Raw genomic sequence first — 17,113 nt, 5'->3', positions numbered from 1 at the left:
GTGCATTTTGTGAGTGAGTTCTACGTCAGTGGAAGCGAGCAGATGGAGGCTGAAAACGCCCGGACATTTCATTTCATCCGCACAGGTACTACTACCCTTCCCATTTTACAGATAAGAAAAGTGAGGCACAGAGAATTTAAGTCTTCTAGCCCGACATCTGGGTCAAGACCAGCCTAGGGAACTGTAGAGGGGATGCATCGACGGGAAGGAGGTCAGAGGGAGACAGCCCCGCCAAGTGCCAGCCCTCTGATGGTCCCCCTGGGAACCCAGACCCAGCAGCTCGGGCTAAACGTGCGGCCGGTCCCGCGCTCGGAGGCTTCTGGGCGCCGCCCGCCTCCGCCCCGCCCCTTGCCCTCGGGTGGTCCAATCTCACAGCCCTTATGTAAATGAGGCACCTAGAGAGAGCCTATGCGCGAGCGGCAGGGGAGTGGTCTTCGTCCACCTCCCGGGCAACGTTCTGATTCATTGTTAAAATAGGAGCTGTGACCCCGGCATCCCACCCGGGTACCTCCTGTGCGTGGAAACCCGAGCCGAGGTCAGTAGTACTGCGCTGCGGAAGGGGGGGGGAGGGGAGCGGGGAGAGGAGGCCGGTGGGGTAAGGGAGAGGGGCGAGGCATACGGAGAGGGACTGGCTGACCCGCTGGAGAGGTCCAGGAGTCCATTCTCCGGGTGGGGCATGAGTGTCCGCTGAAGGTTTCCCATTGTTACAGCCACACCTAATGTGCATTTTTGAGCATTCTGCCAGTTGGTTGGGATTAAGGAGGAGGAGGAAGCGGGAGCAGTGAGGGGCACACGGAACAGAGCCCCCATCCGCCCCCAGGAAGATGAGCGGCGTATTCCTTCTCAGGCGATGCTCCTTTATATGGCCAGACCAGGAAAGAACCGCCCAAGCTGGGCGGAACCGGTTCGCGCCCCCTCCACCACTGGGGCAAGGGACGTCTCCGGGAGATGATGGCCCAAGAAGGATCGAGGGGCAAGTGGGTACCCCCCTCCAAAACACACATACACAACGGGCCCTGCCACCTCCCCAGGTCTGATGGTGGAGAAGCCAGGAACCTTCAACCTGGCTGCCCCAGGGGAGGATGAGAAATTCCGCAGCCCCCAGCTGAGATTGGCAACCAAGGCTTTATCCCCTGGTAGGCTTTGCAGGAAACTTGCCAGGTGAGGACAGGTGTGTGGGCTGGTGACCTGGGGGCACCGCAAGGTGCATGGGATTTGGGGAGATGGGTTCCTCTTCTGTCCCACCCTCCTCCTGGGGCTCTGTGTAGGTGAGGAAGGGATCTTCAAGTCACTCTCGTCGGGGCATCCCCCCTTCCCCCCTGCCAGGGCGTGGCATTGGAGCTCTCAGTGGCCTCCCCCAGATGGGAGAGCTCTGTGCTCAAGTCAGAGCACCAGTTCAGCTCCTGGGACCTAGAACAAGGTATGGACCCTTGGTGAGTCTTCGATGCCTCATCTTAAATTGGCATCGGCTTTATCTACAATGTAAGATAACCGTGAGAAAAGGCACTAGAACTTTAGGGTGTGCTGAATCACCTGAGAGACTTTTTAACAATGCACAACCCCAGGCCTCACACCTCCAAGAGATTCTGACTGGGTGGATCTGGGGAGGCACTGAGAATTTATACATATATATATATATATATATATATATATATATATATATGTATATGTATATGTATATATATATATATATATATATATATATATATATATATATATATATTTTTTTTTTTTTTTTAAGTAAGCTCTGTGCCCAGCATGGGGCTCGAACTCACAACCCAGAGATCAGGAGTCACATGCTCCACTGATTGAGCCAGCCAGGTGCCCCGGGAATATGCATTTTATGAGCAGCTCGGCTGAGTCTAATGCAGGGTCCTTAGAACAGACTTTGAGCAACACTGCGGTAATGACTAGAAATCACATGTCTAAATGCGTGGCAGAGTGCCTGGTGCTTAGTGGGTGCTTCAGGAGTGTTTAAAAAAATTTTTTTTTAATGTTTATTTATTTTTGAGAGAGGGAGACAGAGTGTGGGTGGGGGAGGAGCAGAGAGAGGGAGACACAGAATCCGAAGCAGGGTCCAGGCTCTGAGCTGTCAGCACAGAGCCCAAAGCGGGGCTCCAACCCACGAACCGTGAGATCGTGACCTGAGCTGAAGTCTGACGCTTAACCGACTGAGCCACGTAGGCGCCCCGGGAGTGTTTATTGAGTGAATAAATGAATGGATGGATGACCTTATTTCCTCGGTCCTTGTCTGTCTAGGGGCAGCTGAGGCCGGGTTCCGGGTGGTCCACCAGCCAATTACCTGGCCCTTGCCTGCCCCCCTTTCTTCCCGGTGGCCACCATCGGATCGCAGGAGCTGCCGTGGCCTGACTCAGCCAATATGGAGGGGGGTGCTGGGACTGTCCCCTGTGAACACTTTGAGGCCAACGTGCTTGCCCAGGGTTGCTGTCAAAACTGCTTTCACCCCGAGGAGGCCCACAGAGCCAGGAGCCAGGTAGGCCAGCTTTCCTGAGCGGGTGTGGTGTTCTGGGATGGGGATGTTCATGACGGATTGCCCCTGGCTGGGCCACTCACTTGCGGCCGAACCCAGACACTGGCCTTCCTCCTGGGCAGAACCCCGGTTCTGCCGTCTGTTCCACGAGGTGCTGGGACCACAGTACGTTTCCCAAATGTGAGTCACTCTCCTCCTGCTTTTATGATTTTTTTTTTTTTTTTTTGCCATAGCCTCATGCAATCTAGTACTTACTTTATTGTTCTTTAAATAAACACCCTTTTAAACTTTATATTGAAACACAACTTTATATCATCCCTATAAATAGAAAACCGGGATCATATCCTTTATATAGAAGGTTAAAAAGGAAGAACGAAAAAAAAAATCTGAAACGTCTTTAAATTCTAACTAGAGAGTCTTGTCGGCTGAAGGCCGGTTCTGAGCCTGAAGCTTGCTGTCTCTCTGTTACAAAGGGAGATTGGCGGGTGTTAGGGAGACATTAAAGGCACCCCAGCACCCACAGGAGACTTTCTCCTTGAAGGTATTGAAGGAGCGAAAGGGACTGTGTTTTCTCACTTGGCAATCCATGTGGTCTTAGGCCAAGCCCCGCTACACGTAAACCCAGAGCCCTAGGAGAAGCAGGGGACCTGTGAATCGCCACGGACCCCCTCCAGCCTTGACCCCGCCTGCCTCCGCCCCCCTCCCCCCGCCCCCATGGCTCCGTCATTCCCAGAGGATCCCGAGGCTCCTCTTAAGGCTAGCAGCCGGTTTATGCAGGGCGTCAGGCTCCACGAGGTGGCCATTATAAGGGAGTTGCCGTTCAGCTTTGAAAGCAGGCAAGCCAGAGTTCCAAACCTGGGTTTGCCCTTTACCTGCTGTGTGGCCTGGGGCCACTTACCCTCTCTGGCTCCACCCTCCTAATGGGTAAAGCGGGGCAACAGGGCGTTCTCACTCAGGGCATCTGGCACCGTGTAGCCCAAGTCACATGTGGTTAATTCAATACACATCAGTTTCCTCTCTCCCACCTTCCCGACCCGAGAAGTCAGTCTGGAGGATTCTTTTCTACCTGTCTTGACACCACCAATAACAGCTCTCTACCCTCAGCCCCAAGTTCAGGGAACATGCCTGAAAGCCCCGTGGGTCTGTCTCTGAGGCACATGCCCTTCCCCAGCGGCTGGGGAGATGGCATGTGTGGGAACAGGAGGAGAAGCTTAGATACAGACAGGTCCGCATTCTAGAGTCAACCCAGCCACTTCTGGGCTGAGACCTGGGGCCAGCTCACGTGTTCACACTGTTCATACTGAACGGGTGCTTAAAAGGTGCCAGGCGTTATGCTACCCGAGAGTATGCAGAAGTGGCCCCAGGTCCCAGGGCAACCCTCTCCCTGAAGCGTGCTGTAGCTCCCCTAGGAACCTGGGTCCTGGATGCCTCTGTGCTCTGCTCTCAGCTGAGCTTTCTATAGGCTGAGAGATGGGGGAGGGATTATCCCTGGAAATCACATGGGCCACCAGGTCAAGGCCAGGGTCTGCACGGAGGGAGGTGGGAGGGTCCTGCTGTCTGCCAGGCACACACATCTCTTTCAATGTATTTATTCTTTTTTTTTTTTTATGTTTATTTTTGAGAGCGCGCGAGAGACAGAGTGTGAGCAGGGGAGGGGCAGAGAGAGAGGGAGACACAGAATCCAGAGCAGACTCCAGGCTCTTGAGCTGTCAGCAGAGACCCTGATGCGGGGCTCAAACTCATGAACGCGAGATCATGACCTGAGCTGAAGTCGGACGCTTAACCGGTTGAGCCACCCAGGCGCCCCTATTCTTTTTTTTTTTTTAAGTTTTACTTATTTAAATAACCTCTATACCCCATGTGGGGCTCGAACTCACAACCCCGAGAACAAGAGTCACATGCTTCTCTGACTGAGCCAGCCAGGTGCTTCTCAGCATATTTATTCTTTTTTTTTTTTTTTAATTTTTTTTTTTTTAACATTTATTTATTTTTGAGACAGAGAGAGAGCATGAACGGGGGGAGGGCCAGAGAGAGAGGGAGACACAGAATCTGAAGCAGGCTCCAGGCTCTGAGCTGTCAGCACAGAGCCTGATGCGGGGCTCGAACTCACGGACTGCGAGATCATGACCTGAGCGAAGTCGGACGCTCAACCGACTGAGCCACCCAGGCGCCCCCTCAGCATATTTATTCTTAAATGTGTTTAGCATCCTATTGATTTAACACTAATGAAATTCTCTTTAATGGTTTTACATTTTTTATTATACATAAGATGTACAGACCGGGTCCTGTCCTAAGCCCTTTACAAGTATTAACCCGTTTAATTCTCGTGACACCCCTAGGAGGTGGGTGCTTTTATCACCCCGGTTTTGGAGATGAGAAACCCAGGCTCAGAGAGGGAAGCCACCAAGCTGAGGTCACCCAGCTGGGAAATGGAGGTGCCAGGATTGGGCCTGATGTCTGTCTGAGGCCAGAGCCCGTGCTGACCCGCCAGACAGGAAATCAGAGCCAGGGACTGGCTACTGGGACTGCTCACGGGAACAGTGCGTAGTGTCAGGGGCTGGGGGTGAAAGCAGGAGGAGGTGCCATGACAGGCGGGCGGGGGGGGGGGGGGTCCTGCTTGGGCCCAGCTGGGCTGGACCCCTTTTTGGTACCCCGCGCTTCTGCTCCCTCCTCATTCATGTGGCAAGGTCCCCAGGGCGGCCAAGGCGCCAGGCTGGGCTGTGGATCTGACACCTCCCGCTGTTGAGTTCTGATCAGAATCTGGCTCCGGGGCAGGGGGCGAAACTGAACCCAGACGGGCCTCCTCTGGCTTGGACGGCACGACAGATACGCCGGCCCCACTCCCGGGCGCTGCCCAGGGCCCGCGGGTGGCTTTCTTGCAATCCGGGGCAGTCTCTGCCCACCCTGAACCGTGGCCAGGCTGTGGCCTCGGCCCCGGGCGCTGAGCTCCGGGGTCCCCGGGGAGCCCGTGCCCGGGCCCCCCGCCCCGCCCGGCTCTCAGGTGAGCGGGCGGGGATCAGGTTCCTGCGGTTTCATGTCCCGCATTGTTCTTGGCTGGGCCCCGGCTTATGAAAGAGTAATGAGGGGCCCCTGCTCGCAGCCGGCCCCTCTAAGGTTTCGCTGCCTCGGCCGCCGCCACCACCACGGCCCAGAGTCAAGGCCTGGGAGGGCGGCAGCGTGGGGGCCTGAGCCGGAGCCCCCCGGGGATGAGGGTGCTGACAGCCGCCAGCCGCCACCGCGGAGCCCGCCGCCCAGGTAACCTGAGAGGAGGCGGGGTGCAGGGTGCTGTGGCCGCTGTCTCCCACCTCCAGGGAGGGCCCGCCACCCCGGGGAGGTGGGGAGGAATGGGGGGGCCTTCCCGGAGGTGAGCGGCCGTTCCCCCCGGGTGAGCCCGGCACCAGCCTTCGCAGGTGTGGCCCTGCTGAGGGCGAGGGAGGGACAGAAGGGCCTTGGGCTCAGGGCCCCACCCGCCCCCCTGGGGCCTGGACCCTCCCGCCCGCCCCACCCCCGGAGCCCCCTGCCCCTCCTTTAGCCCCGAAAGTCTCTCCTTCCGCCAAGGTCTTCCTCAGACCTCAGACTTCCTTTTTCACCCATTGCCTTCAGTCTCCAGGCCGGGCTGGTCCTTGTCCTCACCCTCCCCTCCTCACCCTTGTTTTCCAGCTACGGAAGACCCCACCCTGCTTTTGCGTCCCTTTGTTTACCTCCCACCCTCCGGCACACACACGTCCGCGTGCAGCAACACGCATGTAGTAATGAACTTAACGCAAACGCGTGTGTCAGCGTACCCACTCCCCGGACTTGCATACGCACGCACGTGGGCCCGCTCGCACCCGCCCGGGCTTTTGTGCAAACACATACCTGTCCACATACATGTGCGTGCACACACCCTCTATCTCCGCCAGCCCCCCGGCTTGGGTCCCAAGAGGCGCTTCCAGCCTGATGGACAGCTCTCCTTGAGAAGCCTGAGATCCCAGGAGGAGATGCCTGGACACTTCCATCCGGCCTGGTGGGGGGAGGGGCTGCGTGGTGGGGAGGGGAACCCCCACGTGGGCCAGGAGCTGCCTCCTCTCTCCAACTCTGCCCCAGGAGCCGGGGAGCCCTCCAGGTGCTGAGGTGCCTTACTGCGACCTGCCTCGCCGCCTGCCTGTCTCTGAGGGTCCTCTCGGTTTCTCGACCTCCGGCTGCCAGTCCGTGGTGGGCCTGGGCCTTGGGCCAGGGCCAGAGAGGTGGGTAGAGCCCCAGGCTTGGGGAGAGGCTCCCGAGGGGAGGATGCCCTCACCCGCCCCCATCCTGCACCCCTTCATGATGGCAGGATCTGTCTGTGCTGGCTGCCGGTGTGGGTCATATGGTCAGGTCACACGGCCTGGGCATAGGCAGGCAGTGGGCATGTTCCTGGGGCCCTAGCTCAGTTTGCTCTGGGGAATGGAGCTGCCAGGCACCCACCCCGCAGGGGGCATGGCCCCCCACTGCTCACATTTCCTGGTTCCCTTTGCACAGCTTTAAAAGATTAAACAGTGTCAGCACTGGAGGGGGGCGGGGGCGGGGCGCGGCACCTGTTACCACCCACCTACCTGCTCCAGGCTCCGGGATTCCCTCCACGCCCAGGCCTGAGCTGAAGTCCCTCTTTAGGCCAAGGTGCCTTGGGAGGTCGTGGCTGAGGGTCCGGAAACCTGGGTTCCAGCTTCAGTTCCATCCCTGATGGGCAAAGGGAGCATGGGCAAATGTTTCCCCTCCTCCATGCCTCAGTTTCCCTGTTTAGGAAATAAGAGGAATTGAATCAGATTGGCTTTGCTTGGGGAACATGCATTCCTCACAGGGAGGTATTATTTTAAAAACAAAACAAAAACCAGCTCTGCCATCAAATATGTTTCAGAAAGGCTGGGATAAACAGATTTGAATATCTCTCTTGCAAGACTTGTCAGCACCTTTAGTTTGCTAGCGGGCCTTGGGCTTTGGGGTAGGGGAGGTAGGAGAAGTGTGTGGTATGTCCGAGACTCATTTGACCACAGACCTCTTTTTCACGGCCATTATCCCTTTCCATCTTATAGGTCAGTCTGTGGGTCACTCTTTGGGGAGACTGCCATCTGTAAGCCTTCCCGGGCCTGTGGCTGTCCTGACTGGCTTCCTAAACCAGGGCTTTACTTCACAACGCAGCTGTAGCCCTTCCTAGCTCTGTGACCTTGGCCAGTCCCTTGACCTCTCTGAGCCTCAGTGTCTTCATCTGTAAAATGGGCATCATCACACACGTTTCAAAGGGAGACTGTTGTAGCTGAAAGAGCCGGTCCATGTGAAGAGCCCAGCACAGAGAGCCCTTGGTGTTAGCTCCCTCCTTTGCTCTAATGCGAGGTGTGTGTGTCCCTGGGTGGGGGTATCACTCCCTAATTCCCATGACTTTTGGGGGAAGAAGTCATAGGTCTGTCTCTTCTCCCAGGGGCCCGTCAGCAGGGTCCTCTGCAGAGGGCCCCACAGTCGCCCCCAGGAGCCAGGGCCAAGAGGCAGTGCCCTACCTGGAGGGTCTGGCCTCCTCTCTGAGCGGCAGCTTCGACGAAGGTCCCGACTCCGGCACCAGCTCCAGCCCTGAGTGCAACACCCCTGATGATCCCAGCGACTCGTCCTCCGTGGTGAGCTGGGGATGAAAAGCTGGGGACACCATCGCCCCTCTGTGCCAGCCCTGGGGTCCTGCCCACAACTCCAGACAAGGGCTGAGCCTCTCACACCAGGGAGCCGGGCCAAGGTCCTCTGGAGATTTAGCCAGCTGGACCAACCGCCTGGGAGGGGTGCGGGGTCTCTGCAGGGCGGGCCCAGGGGGCTGGGGCTTGGCTGTGAAAAGACGGAAGGAGTTTCAGGTGAATCACCAACCGGGTCAGCCTTCCAAAAACTCTCAAGGTCACAGAGGGCCGGGATGTCGGGCATGCTGCCTAGACCTCGGACAGAACTGGTCCTGAGCCCTGTCCTGGTCACACACCACTGAACTCCATGACCAGCCCTGGGATAGATCTCCGAGGCACAGAGGAAAGGGAGCAGGCTGGGGGGCCCAGGGAAGGGCTGGGGGCCATCTGCCTGGGAGCTTCCGGGGGTACTCACCCCTCAAAGGGCTGTCACAGGGCAGAAAAGGCAGGCTATCTGTGAGACCTCCAAGGGGAAGTGATGGGATGGCAGGTGTGGGTTCAAGAAGACTCACCACCCGCTCAGAGGTAGAGACTTTTATGGCCCCATTTTGGGGCAAGAAAACTGAGGCTTGGAGAAGGGAAGCAACTTACCTAAGGCTACCTATCTGGAAAGTGGAGGGGCGAGGCTTTGACCTCACTTCTCTCTGGACCCTGGGAGTGCCTCTGGGGACTGGGGGCTGCTGTGCCACTGCAGGGAGTCCAACTGCCCTGGGTTCAAGTCCTCCTCCCACCTCAACTGTTTCCCAGCTGTGTGACTTTGGGCGGAGTTCTGAGCACCAACATACATGCCTGCCTCGTGGGTTGATTGAAGGTTAGCTAAGTTCGTGCCTTGAGGAGCCCAGCACAGTGCAGGGCATTCAGCAGGTGCTCTTTCAATGTCAGTGCCTTTCCCTTCCTTCTACCCGTCTCGTGCTGGGGGCACAGGCCCAAAGGCTCCAAATATGCTTTTCCTCCCTTCCCCGGCAGGACTGGGACACTGTTGAAAGGCAGGAAGAGGCTCCCAGCTGGGACGAGCTCACCGTGATGATCCCAAGGAAGCCCCAGGAGGGGCCCAGAGCTGACAGTGCCCGAAGGGTTCCATGTCCCGTCACCCGGGCCCCTGCGGGAGGAGATACCGCAGGCCAGAGAAAGGAAGGTGAGTCCTTCCAGGCCAGGTTGGTCCCCGTGACCACAGGTGTGGTGATGGCCTGAGGCCTGGCCAGATCTCCCTGGCCATCTGGGTCCCCTGGCACAGCTTACTTTGGTGACCCGAGTAATCGTAACAGTTCCCATATAATTGAGGAGCGGCCATGGTGTGCCATACGTCAGCTGTATTTATTTTTATTATTATTTTTAAACGTTTATTTATTTATTTTTTCAACGTTTTTATTTATTTATGGGACAGACAGAGACAGAGCATGAACGGGGGAGGGGCAGAGAGAGAGGGAGACACAGAATCGGAAACAGGCTCCAGGCTCCGAGCCATCAGCCCAGAGCCCGACGCGGGGCTCGAACTCACGGACCGCGAGATCGTGACCTGGCTGAAGTCGGACGCTTAACCGACTGCGCCACCCAGGCGCCCCTTTAAACGTTTATTTATTTTTGATAGAGAGACAGAGACAGAGTGCGAGCAGGGGAGGGGTAGAGAGAGAGGGCGACACAGAATCCGAAGCAGGCTCCAGGCTCCCAGCTGTCAGCACAGAGCCTGACGCGGGGCTCGAACTCACGGACCGCGAGATCATGACCGGAGCCGAAGTCGGACGCTCAAGCGACCGAGCCACCCAAGCGTCCCCGTGCTACCTGCTTTAGATACATCATCTCACGACTCGTTGGTTAGGATCAGGTTGCAATTGACAGAAACTGGCTGCACATAAACGGAATGACTCACATAAGTAAAAAGTTTAGGGGTTTGTGACTTCAGGCATGGCTGCATCCAGATGTTCAAATACTATCAGAAATCTGGTCTCTGCTATGTTTCCTTCCGCGCTGCCTTCATTCTCCCCCAGACCTTCCCCCAGTCAGGGCACAATGAGCAATATCAGTACCAGGCTGTATCCTATCTGCATATCAGCTCCCAAGACAGAGGGTGCAGTCTTCCCATAGATGTTGCTCAAGTCCCAGGAAGGGTTCTCCCTGGGACCCAGCATGGGTCATGTGCCCGTGCCCTGGTGATCAGGGATGGGGTCAGACCCCTGTGCACACCTCATGGCCTCAGAGCGGGGGAAGAGATTGCCCAAAGGAAATCAGGGCGACGTTGTGCGCAGAGAAAGGGAAAAGGCTACCGGGCAGGCCAAGCCCCCAGATGCCCATGGCACTGGTTAGCATCTCGCTGACTTGTGAACCCAGTGTGGGTGATGGGAGCGTGTGGAGCATGGGAGATGGGGGGAGAGGAAGCCCGTGGGGGCGGGGGGCCACCCACAACCTGCACCTCCCTCCAAACCTGGTTTTCCTGCAGTCTGTTCCATGTCCCCGGCATGCTGGAAGCTCAGGCCCCAAATCGTGTGCTTTCCCGATTTCTCTCTTTTCTTTACCCTTTATATTCAATCCTCAGCAGCTCTGGTTAGCGCCACCTGGGAAACACACCTCTCAAATCTGTCCCCTTCTTGTCCTCTGCGCAATACTCGCTGGCCCAGCCACCGCTGCCCCTCGCTGGGATTGTGGCCAGAGCCCCCTCAGAGTCCCCGCTTTGCTGCCCAGCGCTCTTCCGCCCATTCCCCACAGCAGCTGGAGCCATCTTTTAAAAACATGAATCAGGTCTTGTCATCACCCCACCCCCACTGCCTGGCCCTATCAGCACTGGGGAGAGGGTGCATGGGAAGAAGTAATCTCACAGGGAACACAGGGAGCCAACTGCCTCCCTGGAATGTGAGTGGCCTGATAGGCAAGTGGGATTTTGTACGAAATACCTGCTCTCTTGCTTCTAACACGGAGGCAGTGGAGTGGGCGCAACTCACTGTGTGACCTGCTCGGTCAAAGTCAGTCACCACTGTCCTCCCCGTAGCAGGCTCCCAAACTGCAGGCAGGGCCCCCCCCACCCCCCCTACCCCGCCGAGGCCCAGGAGGAATTAGCCAACGCCCAGCTGGCTGAGAGACAGGACACCGTGCCCTAGGACATCTGTAGAGCTTGGCTTGTGTGTGCACGAGTGGGGCTGCAGGAGTGAAGTCAGATCCTGGGTGGGCCAGGCTGAAAGGGATTCTTGAGATGGGCGGACAGGGGAAGAAGCCAAGGTTGGGGGCGATGACCCAGCTGGGAGGCACTGAGAGGAGTGACAATCGCCATCTCAGCCAGCACCCAGGCACGGCGTGGGAGGCGGCGCTCAGAGCTGGAGGGTGGCAGCACAGTATCATTGAGCTCCTCTGCTGTGCTTAGCACTTTTCCTAAGCCCGGGAGACACAATGGAAAACTAGAAGGCGAGGCCCCTCCCCAGATGGAACTGGGAGGCCAGTGGGGGCGGCCAGAGCCTTTGCCCAGCCAGGGGAAGTCTCTGGAATTTAATTCAAATGCAGTTGGGAGCCCCTGATGTTTTTCCAGTCTTTTATTCTCAGATAATTTTTTTTTGTTAATGTTTATTTATGTATTTTTGAGAGAAAGTTCGCACAAGCAGGGGAGGGACAGAGAGAGAGGGAGACACAGAATCGGAGCAGGCTCCAGGCTCTGAGCCGTCGGCACAGAGCCCGACGCGGGGCTCGAACTCAGGGACCGCGAGATCATGACCTGAGCCGAAGTCGGACGCTCAACCGACTGAGCCACCCAGGCGCCCCTGAGATCATTTTCAATTTATAGAAGAGTTGCAAAGCGTACAGAGTTTCTGTTCTACCCCTTGCCTGGTTCCCCTGATGTGGACATTCTTCCAGAGCCATAGTATAGTTACCAAAATTAAGAAATCAACATTGGGACGCTACTAGTGTCAAAACTATAGACTTTATTTGTATTCACCTGTTTTTCGGCTCCTGTCCCTCTGAGGTCCTACCGTCCCATCCAGGACCCACATTGCATTTAGTCTCCATGTCTCCCCAGTCTCCTCCAGTCTGATGGCTTTTCGGTCCCTCCTTGGACGCAGGGGTGAGTGATCTAGCCAGGTTCCCTTTTGGAAAGGATCTCCCTGAATGGGACGGCGAACCTGGGGGCCCACAGCACACACGTTGGGGCATCAGTTCGTCAGGCAACAACGAAAAATTTAAGCGCTGCTCTGTGTGTGGTTCTGGCTCCTGGCTAGGCGCCGGAAATTCAGACTTCGGTGACAGCAGCTCAGAAAGTGTGGAAAGAGACAGAGGTTTCCCAAGCAGGAGGAGAGGGAATCTTAAGCACGGCCTTTAACGAAAGCCGTTGTGGTTCCTTCGAGATGAGGCCACAGTACCCTTTGCTTCTCTCCTGATGAAGCAGCGGCCCGGGGACACGCACAGAGTTGGTGGCCACCCCATGCCGGATGACCAAAGGATAAGGGGGCTGGTGGGTGACACCAAGGTCATGGCAGCCCCTTCATGAGGACAGGAGTTGTGAAGAGGTGCCTGCTTAGGGCAGTTACAATAATCTCTTAGACCAGGGCTGCTTATGCAGTAATGTGCATGCAAATCACCTGGGAATCTTATTAAACGTAGATTCGGGGCAGGGTGCCCAGGGCGGGGCGGGGCGGGGGGAGGTGAGGGGGCTGAGATTCTGCGTTTCTAGCAAACTCCCTGGTGAGGCTAATGCTGCAGGTTCACAAAAGGCCAGCCCATCCTCATGTCAGCTCTGACAGGAGCTTCTAGGGCAAGGGCCTCTCTGGGTGTGAGGAACGGGAGCTTTCTAGAACTATCACAGGGAAAGAGGCTCATTAGAAGAGATGGGGGAATTTCTCAGAACCCAACCGCAGGAGTAGAACAGGGAAAGGGAAGTTGCTAGGTGGCTGCTGCTGGACCCCCCCCCCCCTCGGGGGTTACATGGGCTGTTGCCAAAACTGTTCTCTATGAATTTGTTCCGGGACCCGCAGGCCATGTGCCTTTCCAGCCCTGGAGCCTACCTCCCATGGACTGAGTCAGGCTGGGTTTTCAATTTCAAATCCCAGCCTCAGCTTGAGAGAGGCCACTAAGCCCCCTCCAATCTGCCTTATTTACAGGGGTGCAGTCACCTCGTACGGACAGTGGAGCCTCTAAGAAGGGGCTGTGGGCTCTGCCTTCATCATCTCCTCTCGGGGCGCCTGGGTGGCTCAGTCTGTTAAGCATCCGACTTCCGCTTGGGTTGTGATCTCGCGGTTCGTGAGTTCCAGCCCCGCGTCGGGCTCTGCGCGGACTGCTTGGAGCCTGGAGCCCGCTTCTGATTCTGGGTCTCCCTCTCTCCCTGCTCCTCCCCTGCTCACGCTCTGTCTCTCTCTCTCAAAAATAAGTCAATGTTAAAAACAAAAAAATCATCTCCTCTCTCCAGACACCTGCAGCAGGAGCCGAAGTGCTGGTCAGCACTGGGCCAAGCTCCGGGGAGAAAGTGGATACTTCTTGGAGCAGCACCGCTCAGCGCTGACCCAGGCTTCCTGTGCAACGCCACAGAGCGGACCTCGAAGTGCCACCCCCCAGACTTCCTCTCTCCATCGTTCTACCCAAAGGGACGTTATCCAGACTGCTTCCACGCAGCTCGCTAACCCCCGAGCCTCCTCTCCCCCACAAATCACCCAACGGGACAACCCCAGGACCTCTTTCACACAGCAAAACACCCCCAGTGCATCCTCTCCTTCAAGACTTGCCCAACGGGATAACCCCAGAGCCTCCTCTCCCAACAGAACCACTCAACGGGACAACCCCAGGACATCCTGTGCCCAACGGGACAACGCCAGAGCGTCTTCTCCCAACAGAACCACTCCAAGGGACAACCCCAAGACATCCTGTGCCCAACGGGACAATCCCAGAGCCTCCTCTCCCAACAGAACCACTCCACGGGACAACCCCAGGACATCCTGTGCCCAACGGGACAATCCCAGAGCCTCCTCTCCCAACAGAACCACTCCACGGGACAACCCCAGGACATCCTGTGCCCAACGGGACAATCCCAGAGCCTCCTCTCCCAACAGAACCATTCCACGGGACAACCCCAGGACATCCTGTGCCCAACGGGACAATCCCAGAGCCTCCTCTCCCAACAGAACCACTCAACGGGACAACCCCAGGACATCATGTGCCCAACGGGACAATCCCAGAGCCTCTTCTCCCAACAGAGCCACCCAACGGGACAACCCCAGGACATCCTGTGCCCAACGGGACAATCTCAGAGCCTCCTCTCCCAACAGAGCCACTCCACGGGACAACCCCAGGACATCCTGTGCCCAACGGGACAATCCCAGAGCCTCCTCTCCCAACAGAACCACCCAACGGGACAACCCCAGAGCCTCCTCTCCCAACAGAACCACTCCACGGGACAACCCCAGGACATCCTGTGCCCAACAGGACAATCCCAGAGCCTCCTCTCTCAACAGAACCACTCCACGGGACAACCCCAGAACATCCTGTGCCCAACGGGACAACGCCAGAGCCTCCTCTCCCGACAGAACCACCCAACGGGACAACCCCAGAGCCTCCTCTCCCAACAGAACCACTCCACGGGACAACCCCAGGGCATCCTGTGCCCAACGGGACAACCCCAGGACCTCTTCTACCCAAAAGGACAACCTTAAAACCTCTTGTACCCAATGGAACAACCTCAGAACCTCTTCTACTCAACGAGACTACCCGCAATCTTCCTCGCGGCGGGACAACCCTGGAACTTCCTCCCCTCGATGCTCCACTCAACGGAACAATCCCCGGAATGCTTCTCCCCATCGTACTAACAAAGATATCCCCTGGGCCTCCTTTCCCCTTCGCCCAACCCAGAGTGAAGGCCCCCGAACCTCCTCCCCATCTCGCTCCAAGCAAAGTGAGGTCCCCTGGGCATCCATTGCCCTTCGGCCAACCCAAGGTGACAGGCCTCAGACCTCATCTCCCAGTAGGCCAGCTCAGCGTGACCCACCCTTGTCCTCCTCTGGATCTACTCAGTATAGCCCACCACCCCGGGCCACTTCCTCTTCCCATAACCTGGGCCACCACAGTGCCTCCCGGACTTCTTCACCTCTGTACCCTGCTACCCGCGGGGCACCCCAGACCTCTTCTGAGCCCTCCCAGCCTCCATGTTCTGTGTGTATTGGGCATCGGGATGCTCCTCGAGCTTCTTCCCCTCCTCGCTATTTGCAACATGACCCCTTCCCTTTCTTCCCAGACCCCCATGCATCTGAGAGTGAATCACCCCACCACAACCCCCCCTATATACCTCCAGCTGTGTGCATCGGACACCGGGATGCCCCCCGGGCCTCCTCACCCCCCCGCCACGCCCAGTTTGATCCCTTTCCCTTCCTCCCAGACACATCAGATGCTGAGACTCAGTCCCCCCAGCACGATCCTCCTCAGTTCCCCCCACCTGTATGTATCGGGTACCGTGACGCACCCCGGGCCTCCTCCCCGCCGCGCCAGGCCCCAGAGCCCTCCCTCCTGTTCCAGGATCTCCCCAGGGCCAGCACCGAGAGCCTTGTCCCCTCCACAGACTCTCTGCACGAGCCCCCCCACATCCCCACCCCTGTGTGCATTGGGCACCGGGATGCCCCCTCCTTCTCATCCCCACCACGCCAGGCCCCTGAGCCCTCCCTTTTCTTCCAGGATCCCCCAGGGACTAGTATGGAGAGCCTGGCCGCCTCCACCGACTCTCTGCATGGCTCCCCAGTGCTGCCCCCCCAAGTGTGCATCGGACACCGGGATGCACCTCGAGCCTCCTCCCCGCCCCGCCACCCCCCCAGTGACCTAGTGCTCCTGGCATCCTCACCTCCGCCGGGCAGCTCGGGGGGCTCCCGGGGCTCGGCGCCCCCTGGGGAGACCAGGCACAACTTGGAGAGGGAGGAGTACAGCATGCTGGCCGACCTGCCCCCGCCCAGGAGGCTGGCGCAGAGGGAGCCAGGCCCCCAGTGCGGCAACGGGGGCCGTACCCGCAGCCCTGGCCGCGCAGAGGTGGAGCGCCTCTTCGGGCAAGAGCGCAGGTGAGCTCAGGGCGGGGTCAGCCAGGCGGGGTGGGGAGGAGGCTCGGCAGCAGGACAGGTGGAAGGTTCACAGGCTTAGGTTGGCAGGTGGAAAGGGTTCAGACGCCCCACCCTGCCACTTACTGGCTGTGTGACCTTGGGCAAGTCACTTCATCTCTGTTTCCACATTTTCAGAGGTGTGTGTGTGTGTGTGTGTGTGTGTGTGTGTTTTGACAACCAAGTGATGCTATGTGTAGCCTAGTGGTTAAGAGCAATAGACCAGGGTCAGGCGGGCTGGGGGTCAAATCCTGGGTCAAGTCTAACTCCCCAACCTATGGGATCTGGTAAAGTGATTTAACCTACCTGAGCCTCAGTTTCCTCATCTGTAAAATGGGGAGAACGTTAGTATGTTAATTTAAATAAGGTTTTTGCTTTTTTGTGTGTTTCTCTTTATTGTTGAGAGAGAGACAGAGACAGAGACAGAGCGTGAGCAGGGGAGGGGCCGAGAGAGAGGGAGACACAGGATCAGAAGCAGGCTCCAGGCTCTGAGCTGTCAGCACAGAGCCTGACAAGGGGCTCGAACCCGTGACCTGCCAAAGTTGGACGCTTACCTGACTGAGCCCCCCGGGCACCCTTAATTTAAATAAGGTTTAACTCTCAAACCCTTTGCTTGATCCAGAATCATAGGTTTATTTTATTTTTTCCTTCTTACATGAGGGAGGAAAAACTACCCATGCTTCTTTTCTGCTTTCACAAAGGAAACTCATGGGTCCCCATGCGTTTCAGAAAACAGAGAGATGTCAATTTAAAACGAATGGCCAAAGCCACCTACTTTAAATAAGAGAACGCACAGCATTACAAATTTTTTAGAAGTTAAAGGTCGCTTTCCTGGGACGTGGCGACAATGCCTGAAGTCCGGGTATTTTATGAGTCTCCTCCTCCCGAGTGCTGCGCGGGCCGTTTATGGCCCC

General features: G+C 57.2%; 1 protein-coding gene across 1 annotated transcript in view; it reads left to right on the top strand.

Moving 5' to 3' along the window:
• The first annotated feature begins 667 nt into the window (after window positions 1-667).
• The window catches only part of TRIOBP (TRIO and F-actin binding protein), a 53,056-nt gene continuing 36,610 nt past the window's right edge, over window positions 668-17,113 (top strand). The window contains exons 1-6 of the mRNA XM_086712317.1: window positions 668-1,161; window positions 2,260-2,494; window positions 6,578-6,717; window positions 7,923-8,112; window positions 9,127-9,295; window positions 13,541-16,163. Of these exons, the coding sequence (XP_086568443.1) occupies window positions 2,381-2,494; window positions 6,578-6,717; window positions 7,923-8,112; window positions 9,127-9,295; window positions 13,541-16,163 (3,236 nt within the window). The 5' untranslated portion in view covers window positions 668-1,161; window positions 2,260-2,380. The remainder of the gene's footprint in view (window positions 1,162-2,259; window positions 2,495-6,577; window positions 6,718-7,922; window positions 8,113-9,126; window positions 9,296-13,540; window positions 16,164-17,113) is intronic.

This window comes from Puma concolor, chromosome B4 (assembly GCF_028749965.1).
Source record: "Puma concolor isolate L17-30 chromosome B4, mPumCon1.1.hap2, whole genome shotgun sequence".
NCBI classification, from domain to species: Eukaryota; Metazoa; Chordata; class Mammalia; order Carnivora; family Felidae; genus Puma; species Puma concolor.
This window is presented reverse-complemented; position numbering and strand designations above follow the sequence as displayed.